We start from the raw sequence: 17,791 nt of genomic DNA, 5'->3' as shown, positions 1-17,791 counted from the left end.
ATAACTTTTGTTATGATTTGGCACTTTATATAAAATTGAATTGAATTGAAACATATATTAAGTTGACCTTTGATAAGTATGGTCATTTTGTTTAAATCACCCAGAGCTAGCAGCTGCTTGAAAACAGTTTACCATGTTGTTGTCAGTGAGTGCAGGCCCCTGTATAGTATGTAGTTGTTTTTAAACGTTATCTTTTAGGATAAACTACAAATCCCAGCACCACCCTAATTCTCGACTCTGCTGACATCTGAGTAGTGACACGTCACCTCACGTCACTACCGCACCTGCGCAGCCATCTTGAGCTTCTAGCAAGCAACGGACACAGAGAGGCAGAAAATAGGAGTGAAATACAACAGCCTAACCCGAGGAATCAAGGATATGTCCGCTGGAATCAAGGGTTTATAAAACAATAAAGGTCAAACACGGGGGAACGACCACGGGACAGTAACGGAGAAGGGAAAACAACCATCTAAGTGCCTCGGATACCCGGACCTTCAAGTCATCGTTTTTTGCCGGAGTAGGAAGGAAGAGCCGAGTCGCCGACAGAAAAAACACGTCCAGAGTGAAACCATGAATCCCGAATAGTGAGTTTGAACGTTTCGTTAAACACGCTCCGCTGTGAGGAGGCCGCTGTCGTGTTTAGTTTGGTATTATTATTGTGTGGTTTAGGTGTAACCGTCGATAAATAATGCAGGCTAACTGTTCTGTCGATAAATGTGTTGTCGGGCACCAGCTAGCTGGCTCTCGCGAACAGGGCGCGGACGGCTTCTTTAATGTGTCAGTCTCGCGAACGTGTTCTCGTTAAACGTCAGCTGACAGTTGGCTCGTGACAAATAACCGAACAGTGTGTGAAAGCAGAGTGAAAACGGACAGAGGGGACGCCGCCACGAACCAGCCCGGGAGCTGGAGTGGTAAACGAGCAGCATTATGTTTCCAGTCACGTTACAGCAAGTAACGAAGTAGCGTTACCAGATATGGGAGGGCTGACCTGTCGCCTCGGCAGACAGCCTGTGTGTTGTTGTTTTGCATAGGAGTGACCTACACACCTTTAAGTTGTCGTCTTTAATCGCTCAGGTGCGTACTGTACACATCATTTAGACCAGGGGTGTCAAACTCAGGCCCGTGGGCCAGTCATTATATTTGGCCCGCAAGATCATATCAAGGTTCTGTGAGAGCTGGCCCGTGAGTTTAAAGCACATACACGTCTACTTTTCTGTTGACAAACATGAGCATCCATGCTTCCAGTCTCTGCAGACAAACTTAATCCACCCCTCCACAAAAACGGCCAAAAGAAAGATGGAGAACAGGAGCTTTCAGCAGCGGTGGGAGGCAGATGATCTGTGTCTGAAGGTAAAGAGCTGTTTGCCACCGTGGCTGTTACCAAAGAATCAAACAGCAGAAACACCACGACAAGAACATGACCTGCACTGAAAAGGTTCAACATTACACATCTGGAGAGGAGAACATGCACATTTGCAGACTTTAAAAAAATAAAATAAAATTTAAGTAAATATTGAGTTTGGCCCAAAACTTTGTCCCACTTTTTAAATTTGTCCCACTGCGAATTGAAGTTTGATACCCGTGATTTAGACACTCTAAATGCCACCTTGTAAAAATATAAGTTTTAAGAAATGGCTTTTTCTGTTTCGAACTCTTTGGTTTGTGCCGAATTAAAACATCACATTACCCGATATTGAATGCTGTTGTACCGGCTATGCAGCTATGTTAATTGGTTTGTCGGGGCTGGCATCAGATGATACGGCAGGGAGCAGATGTTTGTCGGCTGACCTGCAGCCCTGAAATGAGAGGACACCCGCCTGTCACCGAATCTGTCATCCGGTGCTGAAGCGTCTCGCTGTCACAGCGGCTTGAAACCTTATGGAACCCTGTGTAACTAGCTTAGCCAATACCTCCACACCCTTAGCAGACATTCTGTGTTCCCCCTGTTTGTTTACACACAGTATGTTTGTCTCTCCTTATATTGCCCACCATTAGGCACTACATCTTAGTAGTAGGCAGTGTAAGAACACTTGATTGGGGTTAAGTTATCCATCTGCAAAGGTTTGGTGCCAAGTTCTAGTAAGGCATCCCTTGTAAAGGGTGCAACTAATTGGTTTATTAATGGTTAAAAGATATTTACTAATAATTAATAGAGCAGTTATAAGCATGCCACCTTTTTGGCTGTCACATTGTAAGAAAGGGTCAGTTTGACTGGTGTTTATTCTCCTTAAAGGTTGAATAAGTAGAATCTTTATTAATAGCTCTGTATTAAAAAAAAACACTTATAGGCCGTTTTGAGGGGTACAGTGTATTGCTTTCCCACTAACAAATGTATATGCAGTCTCAATTAATATTTGACGATATCTGTCACGTTCTGTTTACATTGTAGCAGCCAACAGCGTTGGTCGTTGCTGGTTGCCAGGGTTGTTTGTTTTTTGCTACAGAAACAAACAATAATTTAGAGTTGAGAGCTAGTTAATGGATTACACACCACTCAAAGAAAGACTTCCAGTTCAAGACTGGCTAACGTTAAATACTGTTGTAAATTCATTGATTAGTCTAAATAAAGCGCTACCCTGTATGATACATCACTGACATGGAGCAGGCTGGTTGCAGGACACACTCGGCAACGAACCTGGCAACCCGACTGCGGGAATTCTTTTTTGTTTTTGCCACTATGATCTTGAGACACTAGATTGCGGTGTTCCTCTCATTCTCCATATCCAACCTTTAAACCTGACATTTGATTTGTCTTTTTAACTCAGACTTAAGTTAATCAGGAAACCCTTCTTCAATGGATCGTTTGACCACATATATTTTAAAAGGCTGCCAAGCATCTGGATTACATTCAAATTATCGACTGTTTAATACCATTTAAAGCTGCAGACCTTAACATTCAGAACTGCAGACAATGTTGCCCAAAACATTGCATTGTTCAATTTAACCAGTAACTTTTTTTAATTTTTTTTTTATTTATATTTAAGTAAATCGTATTTGCTGAACCTGTATATCCTAACGGCACAATGAGACCTGATGATCTCTGAAATATTAATGTATCTCTAACTCCCTCTGTGTGCCTAATGTCATCTGCTAGATCCACTGCAACTGACAAGCAACCAATCAGAGCAGAGGAGTCTATGATGCCGTGTCAGTGAGTGCTTCGAACTCCAGTCAAACTATGAAACTGGGCAGCTCCTGCTACACTGCTGCTTTTTTGCATATTTCTTTTATAAAATGTTTGCTGAAAGGTATTTTAGTATACCGTTTAGCTGTAATATGAGAAAGTGTGTGGGTGGGGCTTGATTTTGGTAACAAATTTTCTCATTAGACAGCTAAATGGTGCACTAAAATATATTTATGAGAACAGTTTATGTGAGAAATGGGCAATACAGTAACATAGTCTTGATTCATAGAGCTGCCTAGTTTTACAGTTGATCAGAAGTCAGAGCAGTTATTGACTCCTCGGCTCTGAGTGGTTGTTTTTCTTCTGGTGCGGTGGGAGCTAGCTGATCCTGTAGCAGATGCCAGTAGGAGCACACAGAGGGCTCTGTGAGCAGACAGGAACAGAGGTAGAGCTACATGACTATGCTTCAGATGACCAAGATTTGTTTGATTCAAGAAAAAAACTACCAGAGCATTTGGTGTTCAGTCAACAAGTATACAGGTTCCATCCATCCGTCCATCCATCCATCCATCCATCCATCCATCCATCCATCCATCCATCCATCCATAACCGCTTGTCCCTGTCGGGTTCGTGGGGGGCTGGAGCTGATCCCAGCTGACATCAGGCGTGAGTCGGGGTACACCATGGACAGGACGCCAGTCCATCACAGGGCACATAGAGACAAACAGAGACCATCCATTCACACTCACATTCGGACCTACGGGCAATTTAGAATCATCAATGAACCTAACACATGCATGTCTTTGGACTGTGGGAGGAAGCTGGAGAACCCAGAGAGAACCCACACAGACACAAGGAGAACATGCAAACTCCACACAAAAGGGCCCCAGCCGGGATTCAGACCTGGAACCCTCTTGCTGTGAGGCGACAGTGCTAACTATTGAGATACAGTGATACACAATTATATTGTCTAACTCTGGAGGCCCACTGTCCTGCCTGTTTTAGGTTTCTCTCTGCTCCAACACACCCGAGTGTAACGATTATTAAACCTGTGACGAGTTTTTAGCTGCTTGATAACGAGCACATCATTAGACTCAGGTGTGTTGGAGCAGAGAGAAACCTAAAACATGCAGGACAGTGGCTCTACAGGAGCAGGACTGGGCAGCCCTGGTTTAAATTGATAATAACAAGCACATACTAACTAGAATTTCTCAGAAAATCTGATGTGAAATACTATTAGGTGAGCTTTTGTTTTAACACCACACTTTTTGTGTAACATAGCTGGAATTCTTTACTCTATTATTTCACTTTTGCACTAAAGTTCTTAATAAAATAAGAAATACTAGAGTATTCAAATAAGTGCTTTTCCATTATTTCATATAGACTATTATAGAAAATATGCTATATAACTGATGTATCGTTTTCCAGATATGAATGACCAACCCTTGTACATCTTTGACAGCCTGCAACAGTGTGTTTAACATGAGTATTGACTTACTCTTTACTTTAATGTATCGATTGAACATTGGCTTAGATTCTCTCTCTGTTGTATGTGTTCTTTTTTCCGATAATTGTAGATTTTAATGACAATTTTGCCAATTTTAGACTAATGTAGTTCTTGAATGGATTTTTAATTATGGACAACATGAACAAAAAAACCTGAAAAAGCAACCCTTTTGTGTCACAGCCAAAAACCATTTATTGTTTTATTACTAGTATTGGAAAGTTTGAATTGATACACTGTCCTACTGAAGCAGGAAAAGTAAAAGCTATTAATGTTTAAGTATTAAAAGGCTGCATACTTAATGTTCTTTGTATTGCTTGTTACAATGAATGATAACCGATTGACCAGTCCTGGTGGTCCTCAGCATCAGTCCACATAAGAAGCTATAGCCATGTAGAGTCATGTGAACTGGGCTGATTGCAACAGTGCAGTTGCATCCAGTGTTTGTGAGATATTGCCAGTTGATCAAGTTTCAGGCTGTGATACACAACAGGTCTCAGTTTCCTGTGACACAAGAATAGCAGTGGCATTGGGTAATTCTCTACAGCTGTCTGTACTGTGTCAAATTAATGTGATGGTGTTTTCCTCTCAGTGATTGGGTGTGAAGTAGGGTGGAGGATGTTGTTCCATCATTTTGAGTTCTGGCCCCTCTCTAGACAGGTTTCCTGTTGGCCTTGCCCTGGACGGACCAATCACAGTCATTTAGCTCATGTGGGGAGGGTTTAAGACGATGACTGACAGTATGACTGTCCAGTCTACAGGTCTGTCCAGCGCAGTTTACCAGACTCACAAAACTTCAATCAACTGTCAAACCAGGCAGCGCAGAAACACATTTTAGTGTACTCTTTAACTTTAATTTGAGAGAGCTTGTCATCCGGCGGCCATTTTTTTTCCTTCTTCAAAACCAACCAACCAACACTGTTTCATTGTTTTGATTGGTTGGAGGTCTCATTTCCTTGCTCTGATTGGTTGTAGGTCTCATTTCATTGCTGTGATTGGTTGTAGGTTTTATTTTGTTGCTGTTATTGGTTATAGGTCATATTTCGTTGATGTGATTGGTTATAGGTCATATTTCGTTGATGTGATTGGTTGTGGGTCATATTTCATTGCCGTGATTGGTTGTAGCTCTTATTTTGTTGCTGTGATTGGTTGTAGGTTTTATTTTGTTGCTGTGATTGGTTGTAGGTTTTATTTTGTTGCTGTGATTGGTTGTAGGTTTTATTTTGTTGCTGTGATTGGTTGTAGCTCTTATTTTGTTGCTGTGATTGGTTGTAGCTCTTATTTTGTTGCTGTGATTGGTTGTAGGTTTTATTTTGTTGCTGTGATTGGTTGTAGCTCTTATTTTGTTGCTGTGATTGGTTGTAGCTCTTATTTTGTTGCTGTGATTGGTTGTAGGTTTTATTTTGTTGCTGTGATTGGTTGTAGGTTTTATTTTGTTGCTGTGATTGGTTGTAGGTTTTATTTTGTTGCTGTGATTGGTTGTAGCTCTTATTTTGTTGCTGTGATTGGTTGTAGCTCTTATTTTGTTGCTGGGATTGGTTGTAGCTCTTATTTTGTTGCTGTGATTGGTTGTAGCTCTTATTTTGTTGCTGTGATTGGTTGTAGCTCTTATTTTGTTGCTGTGATTGGTTGTAGGTTTTATTTTGTTGCTGTGATTGGTTGTAGGTTTTATTTTGTTGCTGTGATTGGTTATAGGTCATATTTCGTTGCTGTGATTGGTTGTAGGTCATATTTTGTTGCTGTGATTGGTTGTAGCTCTTATTTTGTTGCTGTGATTGGTTGTAGGTCATATTTTGTTGCTGTGATTGGTTGTAGGTTTTATTTTGTTGCTGTGATTGGTTGTAGGTTTTATTTTGTTGCGCCGTCTATTTCCTTCCATTTTGGTCTGCACCAAGGATAACGCCCCCTTGAAGTCGGAGGGTTCCAGACTATTAGATTGGGGATGCCAGGTTACCTTTTCATGACAGGGCCTCAGGACAGGATCAGTAATAAAGTAGGACCTACAGTCGGGCCTTAATCATGTCTTAATGATGCATATTCCCAATTGAAATGTCACTTGAATTAGTGGCGCGCGGTGAGCCGGGGACAAAAGTGTGCGTCAGGAGAATGGCTTCAGACACTTCAGCACTTGTGTCAGATGTTGTACATGGGGTAGGGTTAGAAATGTGGTCCCTGTTCTAACCTGGATTGTTTTTGTTTCAGCGACTATCTGTTCAAGCTCCTGCTCATTGGAGACTCTGGAGTAGGAAAGTCCTGCCTTCTGCTGCGTTTCGCTGTAAGTATTTCTGTCTCACCCTCTAAGTCATATACTCACCGTTGGCCTCTAAATGTCTCTGTTCCAACTGCAACCCTTAGTCTTTCTTAACTCTGCTGTCGGCCTGACCACTTCCTGTTCTCCCTCACTTCATCTACCCCCCCCCCCCCCCCCCCCAGGATGACACCTACACGGAGAGCTACATCAGTACCATCGGAGTGGACTTCAAGATCCGCACCATCGAGCTGGATGGCAAGACCATTAAACTGCAGATTGTGAGAACACATGCACACAGAGAACGCCCACTGTATCCCTTACCTGAGCTAGAGCCCAGATCCAACCATTGTTATCAAAGTGTGCGTGTGTGTGTGTGCGTGTGTGTGCGTGTGTGTGCGTGTGTGTGCGTGTGTGCGTGTGTGTGTGCGTGCGTGCGTGTGTGTGTCAAACCAAGCTGTAATTTGATAATGTTAGCTAAGAGAGCAGGTGATGCCACCTTCAAAATACGTGGTTTGTCAAGAGGGGCTCTGCTCATACAAACATACATACTGTACATACACAGAAAAGTAAAAGCCCAGTGTAGTTCTGTTTAGGGCTGCCTCTAATGACTAATTTTCTGATTAATTAGATTTATCTATGTCCCTGTTTAAGATGGTTCTTCTGTGTAACATGCCCACAGAAGAGCTTCTGGCTTCTGCTCAGCCCAGACTGAAATGCGTACAGATATCTCCACCGTGTGCCAACATGAGTATATAAAAAACATACTCCTGCTATTATCAGTGAAACGCCTTTCACACATGCACTGCAAACTTTAAATTATCTACACATTACCTCGTATCTGCGGGACGCAAATGTCCGAATCAGTTGGATCCGACATCAAAGTGGTGTTTGGCTCCCGACTTACGAAGACAGTGTAATCTGCGAGCGATCCCATGTGTGAGTACAGCAGCTCATTGGGCGCAGAATTTACAGCGAACAAGCGGGTGTCGAAACTTCCAACAGTGAAGAAGGAGGGTTATTTGCACAAAGTTGCCAACGAAAATGTCTAACTGGAGAGACCACGAGCTTCAGGACCTTCTGTCAGTAAAAGCCGAAAATGAAATCATCAGACAAATTCTAGACTCAGACTCTTTTTTTATGACCAAATTAAGAACCGGCTCTGTTAGCGTGGTGTAATCGGCGTCATGTCCTCCCTTCTGCGTTTTACCAAGCTACCAACCCCCTAACCTGAACCAAACAGCATGTCCAGGAAGTGAGAACACATCTGACATGGAGTATCTCTGCCCCTTAATCACATTTTTTTTCAGGGGCATTGAATTCTCAGATTTCTTAGGGCATCTTGCCCTTACCCCTTAATTTCTGACCCTGATCCAGAATGTATGTCATGTGAGACAGCACTGCCTCCAACCCACTGAAAGTAGGATTTAGTGTCACTTCCCAAACAGTGCATGGATGTATTTCCAGGAGGTCGTCTCCGAAGAGGGTGGACAGAAGTGGAAACAAAAGCAGAACCCTTGACAATGACTACACTTCAGGTTCTGTTGTTTCGCAGTGGAAAAGGACCAATTATACATAATGGTTTGACTACAATGGTCAAAGACAATACAGGGTTATCAAATGGAGTATAAGACAGACCTGCTGATCCGGCAGTCACACAAGTTTAAAGCAGGAGTGAAGGAATGCAAGGACATCAAACCATCAGGCACGAGAAACTACAAAAGAATCCACTGTGTCCTTCACAGGCACAGAAATAGAGCTGATAATACATTTAGAATCAGGCATACACCTGACCAGGGAGGCAGCCTCACAGTCAACTGCACAAGTTTATTTTTTTCTTTTCCAGTAATACTTTAGATACGGTTATAAACTGTAACAAAGAACGGTGGCTAATAAAGACGTTGAGGAGGTGAGCCGTACTCTATCAGCGTGTAAATTCATTTGGTAAACTACGACATCACTAAAGTCATGTCATACTCACCACTCTGCTCCACTCATTTTTTCCTTTATCCACAAATTACACTTCTTTGTTGCCCTTTCTTTTCACTGCTACAAAGACTAAGCTTAATTTAATCAAAGTCAATTCAGTAAATTAAGTCGAACACACTATTTTTGCAGCACGACCTACTGCCTACTGCTCCATTTCCCACAGCTTTATGGGGAGGGGATTGTTATTAAGATGTTAAAATGTGGGAGTGAAGAGGGATTATTCATTTATGACAATGTATTTAGTTGTATTGATTACTAATATTTGTTCCTTCTTCTTTTCTTTTCTGTCTCTTTCTGTCTCTCTCTCAGTGGGACACTGCAGGTCAGGAGAGGTTTCGTACCATTACCTCCAGTTACTACCGCGGAGCCCACGGCATCATCGTTGTGTACGATGTGACAGATCAGGTAGGTCAGCTGTCCTCAGAGAAGGAAATCAGTCCAATACTTTATGATAGCTTAGTTTTGTTCCATTGCCGATGTTTCAATGGTGTCTGATGTTTTGAGGTTCAGTATAAAAATTTGGAGGATACTTTTTCGACTTGTTTTCAGTAATTTGCTACAAAACACAGTTGTTTGAGTTTACACACAGGTACACATATGGTAGGCTACATCACTCCTGTTCATCTGATAAACTGGAATACATTAGCAGTCATTTGAATGGGATTTTAGCTCTACAAACGATCTAAAGAAAGGTCAACAAACTTTACTGTACAAACAAATACATGCATATTTACATAAATAAAAACAAACAGGCGAGTAGTTTGTACATTTGTAGTAACAGTGAGTCTGTAGAAGTAATGATCTTGTCAGAACAGCACCTTATGATTAATTACAGAATGCATTGCAGTGAACATTAGATCGTATATGAGAATACTATTTACTGCAGGGCTTTAGAACTGGACCCCATTAAATTGTGCAGGTGTTTGTACAAAAGAGTCCTGCAGGAATGAGTCCTAAAACTCAGAAGTGAATTAGCAGCATTTTTGCACTTCCTGTTCCCTCGACACAAAGTCAGAGGGTTTCTTGGTTAGATGTCTTAAATAAGCTCTGTGGTTAAAGATGCACTCTGTAAGATTTTCATCTTTTTAATTGTCTTTAAAGTTCCTCTCTATCAAAGAGTGAGTTAAAACCATGGCGATTGATCATGACCCACTAATGAAAGCACTTGTACTTGTACTACCTTTTTGCCTTATTCCAATATCCCTGCAAATGTAACAGGAACATGTGCGTATGGATTGAAGAGGGTAACATATAGGCGAAAGACCGGCAGTAGAGACGTGAATGCCCTTTCACTAAAGTTTTTAAGAAGAGAAAAATCAAATCAAAACACATCTTACTGCCACAGAGGCCGCTAGAAACAACGTCTCTCAATTCTTATGGAGTACAAGTTTAACACAGGCTGTAGAGCATTTTAAACGTTTTGTTCCTATGACATCAAATCGCCGTACCTCTGGAGTTTGTGTTTACGCTTCAAAACTCATACGGTGGAGTTAATTTGTGAAGATTATCTTTCTGAACCAAACATGTAAGTATCGTAAACTTCTGTTCATCCTAGAACTTGTTGTCTGCAATAAATCCCTTTTTGTCGAGGGAACCAGGACGATGCTAACTTCAGGGTCAGCCTACAAAAATAATTTGTCCCTGCGGCACTCTTTTCTCTCTCTCTGTGTTTATACCACTGCACAGTCACAGTGGTGTAAATTCACCTGCAGTGAGCTCCAGTGTTTCACATACTGATATTCTTGTCCTTGTGCAGGAGTCCTATAACAACGTCAAGCAGTGGCTTCAGGAAATCGACCGCTACGCCAGTGAAAATGTCAACAAGCTTCTGGTGGGCAACAAGTGTGACCTGACCACTAAGAAAGTAGTGGACTACACAACAGCCAAGGTAAGGCTGCTCTCTGTGCATGAAGTAACAACATGTTTATCATTATTGGCCCCTTATGCACATTTATACCATTATTTTGATGAGGTAATGTTTCCCTCAACAAAAGAATAGTCAATCATTTCAAATAAAAAGTGGTTTTCAAGTAATGACTGTGTTCAGCATGACCAACAAGCCAGTCAGTCAAAAACACTGAGGGGATTGCAATAGCCTATATATGCTATAATGGTAAATTAGTGGTCATTAAAATATGTTCCAATATAATAGAGTATACTGTATTTCCACAGAAGAACATCCCTTTTCTCGTCTACAGAGCACTTCAAGCTCAGATGTCCCTGTTGTCTTGATAGACTCAGTATGAAAATGGTCATTATTTAATTAAAAACAGTATTTCTGTTAAAGACAGTAGCTCAGGGGAGCAGAGGGGTGAGTGTGACATGATTGCTGTTGGGTTGATGGGATAGTGCTGTGGGTGGAAGGTATAATATACTGATCTGTCAAGACAACAGGTCAATGTCAATCTTTACTTTATATCTGAAAGGACTCTTTGGATTTTAGCTGCTGTATTATCCGGACTATAAGTCGCTCTGGAGTATAAGTCGCACCAGCTAAAAAATGCACAATGAAGAAGAAAAAAACACACAAGTCACATTTTTGGGGGAAATTAGTTTTTATAAAATCAAAAACTGCCATTTCATCAACGGAGAAAGTCATTTATATTCATCGCCTTGGCAACTATCTAACGTCGTTCAAGCACCCATTTGTGAACTTGTTCCTCTAGCTGTGGCCATTTCGCTTTTATCCCACGATGAACTTTTTTGTTTTCTTCATTGCAGTTAGAGTATCCTCCGCTTTTCACCAGTCCCGCACAAGTTTATCACTTTCTTTCTGCTGCGCGATTACCCTTTTCATCTTTAGTGGTACAGGAGTAATAGGAGTAGTAGATACTGGCACACAAGAGTATTTTAACATATAAGTCGCACCTGAGTACAAGTCGTGGGCCCAGCCAAACCATTAAAAATGTGTGACTTATAGTCCATAAAATACGGTACTTATAACTGATATTAAGCATATTTATATTGAAACAATTCAATCATCCTAAATGTTATTTCTGTCAGCCTGGACAAGCGAGTCAGACAGCATTTAGGCCGTTAAGGGACAATAAAGTGTGTGTGTGTGTGTGTGTGTGTGTGTGTGTGTGTGTGTGTGTGTGTGTGTGTGTGTGTGTGTGTGTGTGTGTGTGTGTGTGTGTGTGTGTGTGTGTGTGTGTGTGTGTGTGTGTGTGTGTGTGTGTGTGTGTGTGTGTGTGTGTGTGTGTGTGTGTGTGTGTGTGTGTGTGTGTGTGTGTGTGTGTGTGTGTGTGTGTGTGTGTGTGTGTGTGTGTGTGTGTGGTCAGTATGACAGACTTAATTTTCTACATCCTCTGTTGGTCTCTTGCTGTTTTGAGAGTTTTATTACAAGTTTCCTCTTTCTTTCCTGGCAGGAGTTTGCCGACTCTTTGGCCATCCCCTTCCTGGAGACGAGCGCCAAGAACGCCACCAACGTAGAGCAGGCTTTCATGACCATGGCGGCCGAGATCAAGAAGCGCATGGGCCCCGGGGCCACAGCCGGCGGCGACAAACCCAACTTAAAAATCGAGAGCACCCCTGTCAGGCAGTCTGGAGGGGGCTGCTGTTAAAAGAGCCCCTCGTCCCCACCACCTCGACCATCACCTCCACCATTTCCACTGAAATCTCCCTTTCTTCTCCTTCTGTGTTCCCACCCACCATCTCCGCCACTTCCACACCCCACCATTCCTCCGTAACACCTTGTAACCCACACCCAGCGCCTTGACTCCCCTTCTATCAGCCCCTCTGGAGATCCAGGGACGGTTGGCCAAACAGAAGAGTAAACTGTAAGAGTGCTCAGATCAGAAAACAGATTGAAACCTTACAAGGGTTGATTCAGGCCTGTACACCCATCAAACACCTGAGAGAGGAAAGCAGTCTGTGGACGGAAACAGACACGAGGCCGCATTTACTTTCTGCCCAGAGGACAGAAAGAAAACAGATACAGGGGGGAGATTGGTATCGATTTAAAGTGGAATTAAGGCAGTGGAAGATTAGGTTTAGATACCAGTGAGTTTATCTCTATACACACACACACACACACACACACACACACACACACACACACACACACACACACACACACACACACACACACACACACACACACACACACACACAGACACAGACACAGACACACTGTAGCGGGGTGGCAAGGGTGAAAGAGATTGAAGCCTTTTGGCCAAATACTTTTCTCCTCAGGCTGTGTCTGTCTTTGCTGATCTCATCTTAGGGCCACCTCCCCTCCCTACCCCAGCTTTCACACACACACACACAGACGCACACACACACACACACACACACACACACACACAGGTGCAGATGCTCTGTACACAGTAGGAAGTTTTCCTGAACACTGACTCATCATTGCTGTTTATTGATGACGATCCAGGAAAAGCCCTCTCAGTGAGCCTCCTCTCCCCCCCATCGCTCCTCTTCCTCAGCTTCCACTCCTAAGGTGTGTTGAGACAGGAAGCAGAGGGGATTTTGAGTCAGTTTAACACAGGTGATGATCTGACTGGGCACAGACCTGTTCTTCTCATGCATTGCTCAATTCTCTGTATGTACATGCTGTCAATTTAAAAGAAATACTAATGTCTGCCAAAAGAGCAAATGACGACAGCAGTACTTGGCAAATAGCCAATCAAATTGTAGCTGGGAAACAGGTAATCAGACACACTTGGCATCAAATCTGTGCCATCCCCTTTCATTGCCAAAGGCTTTGGGCATGGGTATTGTTGTTTTCTTAACACACATAAGGATAAATAACAGCAGCAACCAAGGACTTCTTAATGTCATTCATTAATTATGTTAATTTCTATGTTACTCAGTACCACTAAAACCACATTTCTCTGCTGCCAGCAGTAGGGGTAGCAGGGAACCTGTCTCTTCTCTAGCTGTAAGCTAGCTAGATATGGACGCACAGATGGTGTGTATATGTGTTCAGTTCAGTCTCTGACTAAACTCAGAACGTATTTCCCTCTCTCCTGTTTCCTCTCTGTAGAACTAGATTCACGATGCCCTGGAATGAGCTTGAACTTTTTTGTTCAAGTCAAAACATTTTCAACTCCCACCGACATGCCTTTGCACCATCCCAGGTCAATTTGCATCTATTCATGCCCACTCAAGCCTTTCCATTGTCTTTGTACGCAATCTCTCCAGCTCTAAAATTCTCCTCACATTCTGTCTGATCACACCTTTAAAGGTACAGATGTAGTCGTGTGAAGACTGAACAACGAGAGCTTTCCCATCTCTTCACACGTAGCCAGCTTTTGCATATGGCCCCAGTCATACGGAGCACGTTTTACAGGTTCTGCCTTTTGTAATGAAGCCAGGCTGATGAGACAAAGCGTTTCCAGCTGTCTTTTTTGTTATTTTTGTTACCAGGCAACCACCGAATCACCCGTCTTCAGCTGTTATTTGCTGTGAAGTTCTGTATGCTGCATTTCTCAGAAAGACCCCGCATTTTTTATTTTTTTTTTGTAATAGAAACAGCGAGTGAACACCAATTTGAGAGAGCGTGCCCTGAAACTTCCCGACATTTTACCCTAATGGAAACGCACCTATTGGGCACTTTCCCACCCTGAGTTGAAGTTTTTTCAACATGGGTCGCTCGGCAACTCAAAAGCAGCGAGGATAACTACTAATGTACAACCAATTCCAAAAAGCGGCCTGTGTGCTAAAACGGGTTCTGTCTGACCGGGGCCTAAAGTGGCATGATGTCAGATTAATGTTCCAAAAATGGGTGCAGATGCAGTCCCCCAATTCCACCATGGAAAACAGGGATTTAGATTCTGTTAGACAGTTTGACGAGCATTTTATTTGAAGCATACTGAAGTGGTAAACGGCGAAACAAGCTAGGTAGCATAGTGACTACTTGTGGGGCCAGTGGGCAAGCTATTGTGGCTTGTGGCTAGTGAGCTAACTAGTCACAGTTGTCAAGCCAGCTAGCGGTAAGTTAACAAAGGTTTACCCAAGAGACTAATCTGTCTATGTTTGGGGAAAGTTTATATAAAAGTGGATGGTACAACACAGCTACTACGCTATCCATTTTGGACTCTTCGGTTCCCATTAAAGCCAGGACTGCCAAGCTAGTTTCAAAAAATCTCCAAACATTACTGTTCTAAATTCAGGTGTGAGCAGGCCCCCTGTGTGAACCTGTAAAGAAATCCCATACAGGAGAAAGATCCACACATCACAGACTGAAATTAGTTTGGACCGAAGCATTAACCAAACTCCCTGCTAGAAGAGGACCACGGCAGGTCAGCGAATTCCACACACAGACGTCACGTGGTTGTGACAACTGCAGTATATGGTGTTTGTTTTTATTTTTTAGTCTTCATTTCATATATAAAAGAAAGCAATGTGACAAAAACGCTGTAACATTTAGCACCGTGACTTCCTGGAATGACACTAATTATCACAGTCCCAGGGCCGATAACACTGCACACACAGAAGTGAGGGGGGGGGGGGGCACTCTGTGCAACTGGCAATACTGATCTTACAATTACTGTTTTATTATTGTTGTGGTTTTATTGTTTTTTATTTCCTCTATTCATGCTTCTGATTCAGACGACTTGTACAAATCGCTTCAGTAGGTTTTCTGTCATTTCATCGTTGCTTGTCTGCAGATGAAGCCGAGGTGCAGGTGTGGTGTGGGTGTGTCTGTCGGCTCTTACAGAAGCTGCTGTTCCTTCCCTGAGATCGCCCCCCTCCTGTCTCTTATGTCCCTGTGCATTTCAGCTCAGACGCTTTAGTGTTCCAGTTTGTGCCACTGGTGTTAGTCTCCTTTGAGTCGTCAACATCGATTCCTAATGTGTCAGTATACTTTAAATGAACTAGGCTGCACGTTTGTTACCCCACAACATCAAAAAGGGGATTTTAGACACACTCGATTGCACTATTGAAGACATGGACACTGGAAGATTTCCCCTATTTTGAAAATGGACATGTCTTCAAAAACGTGTTTCGGTGTGATTAATGATCGGTCACAGCTTTTCAAACTTTACATGTATTTTAAACGTGAAATTTCACTCCTGACGTCAGAATAATCGGACCTCTGGAGCGTTCACCGTCCTTATCAGCAGAATCATGTAATGACTTAAGAGGAGCACACAGGAGCTAGCTGTTGTACGAGACATTTAAGTGAGCTGATCCAGACGCAGGCCGGCCGCCATCGACTGCCAGCAGTTGGCATAGTAACGGTGAAATCCGCGACAGGTATGACGCTGTTTACAAGCCCGTAGCTGTGAGCGGCTCTGCTCCTCAGCTGTGTCGGGTCTCAGCGGTATTTCCAGGGAGACTGGAAGGAATGTGAGGAAAAGAGCATCCCCTGCCCTTATAGAACTGAAGGAAAGACTCTGAGAGACCTCGTCAATCTGAGCCGCAACTTTTTACTCTGTTTTTCAAAGAACTGGAAGATCTGGTTAAATAATGAACATACTGTACTGAAGTAGCATTAGGGTCTTCTGAGAACTCACTCTGTCATTAGTCTCGGTTATCTGTGGTGTGTGTACGCAACAGGGGGACCCACGCTGAACCCAGTTGCTTTCTCTCCTAGACCTAAGTCCGTTTCATCACTCGTGTTGTGTTCGAGGGCGTCTGGAGATTCAGGGACTGACTGGTCTTGGTTTTCTGACCGGATATGAACTCCCAACTCTTCCCCTCCAGCCAACCATGTCACTGCAACTTGTGGAATTCCTCAAGATCCTCCCTGACTGGCCCCTCCACTCAGATAAGGGGTTGTCACCCAGGCTTTGGTGTCATCCCTGGGCCCGAATCATTCACCAAACATCTTTAAGCTCCAAGATGTTTTCTAACTTGCTGATTTAGGATTGCTCTAAGGGTATTTCAATGTGAGTGTTGTTTCTCTTTGTTTCATGTTCAGTCATTTGATTGACCACCTACAGCCAATCACAGTTTGATGAAACATGACATCACTATAGCAACGGGGTCAACTCCGCCCTTTTCTCCGCCCAGTGAAGAGGTTTTAAAGGACACTTAAGTGAGGAACTTGAGTGCTGCAGGAGAACCCCTGGCGGGAGATCAAATGTTTTGCGAACACAGGTTCTCTCTGCAAGAAAAACCTGTCAGCATTCAGGTACAGCCCCAGCACAGGCGTCCCAGTTGTCCTGAAGCCTGAATATAGATGAGTCCACATTACGTTGAGGACAACAGCCTCACATATGCTTTAGGGCAGAAAGCGTCAATTCTGTAGTGATCAGAGTGAAGCACTGATGTGACGTCGGCTACACTTGGAGATGAGTCGTGTGTGTGTGTGTGTGTGTGGTGGCATCATTTTAACCGGATGTATTTTTATCCTTGTGTTTTTCAGCCTTGTTAGGCCAAACTGGGATGCTGTGGTTTGCCGTGCAGGGCTGGACTTTAAGGGGAAGGGAAGGAAACAGCTGTGTGGGCGCGTGCGTTTGTGGGCAAACATTCCTGAGCTTTTTGGAAAAATGTTGGCATCCTGGCATCACGCCACTCTCACTTGAGTAGATGCAGAACAAGCAGTCTTATGAAACAAGACACACACACAAACACACTCTGGATGTTTTGGGGTTTGATGGCTGATCTTCTTTTTTAAAAATCTTTCTTTCAACAAGTCTTGTTATTCTACTGATTTTAATGTATTCATTGGATACTATACTGTGTCGTGTAGTCCATGGAAGTATGAGGGGACACTGGGGAGGGCGGGGTTACACAGACGCAGGGTGGGGGCGGGGGGGCTTTTGCGTATGAATGTGATTCTGATGAAACAACACTTGACTTTTATTCTTAAGTTGACTTTTTGTATTCATTTGGGCTGGGTTGGGGGGGGTTTCATGTCATTTGCACACCTGTCCATCGCTGTTCATGGCTTAATAAAAGGCACTCACTATAGGTGTTCTTTGTTAATAAAAAGCACCGGGCAGGAGCTCGCCTGTCACTCACC

The 17,791-nt window shown here is 43.0% G+C and overlaps 1 protein-coding gene across 2 annotated transcripts; it reads left to right on the top strand.

The window, feature by feature from the left end:
• Positions 1 to 311: 311 nt before the first annotated feature.
• On the top strand, positions 312 to 17,530 carry rab1ba (zRAB1B, member RAS oncogene family a). 2 transcript variants are annotated; one of them, XR_014593715.1, is made up of 7 exons: positions 312 to 584; positions 6,831 to 6,903; positions 7,062 to 7,157; positions 9,175 to 9,270; positions 10,622 to 10,753; positions 12,234 to 14,236; positions 14,311 to 17,530. XR_014593715.1 is itself a non-coding variant. In XM_083937066.1 (6 exons), the coding sequence occupies exons 1-6, from the start codon at positions 571 to 573 to the stop codon at positions 12,426 to 12,428; spliced, it is 606 nt and encodes a 201-aa protein (XP_083793192.1). In that variant the 5' UTR covers positions 312 to 570; the 3' UTR covers positions 12,429 to 17,530. The 2 variants fall into 2 exon arrangements, 1 of the variants encoding a protein (XP_083793192.1); XM_083937066.1 differs by having other exon boundaries at positions 12,234 to 17,530.
• The last annotated feature ends 261 nt before the right edge of the window (positions 17,531 to 17,791 follow it).

This window comes from Echiichthys vipera (assembly GCF_963691815.1).
Source record: "Echiichthys vipera genome assembly, chromosome: 22".
NCBI classification, from domain to species: domain Eukaryota; kingdom Metazoa; phylum Chordata; class Actinopteri; order Perciformes; family Trachinidae; genus Echiichthys; species Echiichthys vipera.
Note: the sequence above shows the minus strand (reverse complement) of the source record. Positions and strands in the feature narration are given on the sequence as shown.

Excerpts from the sequence above, each read along its gene's own strand:
- rab1ba (XM_083937066.1), top strand. Across the intron at positions 9,271-10,621 it reads TGTACGATGTGACAGATCAG|GAGTCCTATAACAACGTCAA; the intron begins GTAGGTCAGCTG and ends GTCCTTGTGCAG. Across the intron at positions 10,754-12,233 it reads TGGACTACACAACAGCCAAG|GAGTTTGCCGACTCTTTGGC; the intron begins GTAAGGCTGCTC and ends CTTTCCTGGCAG.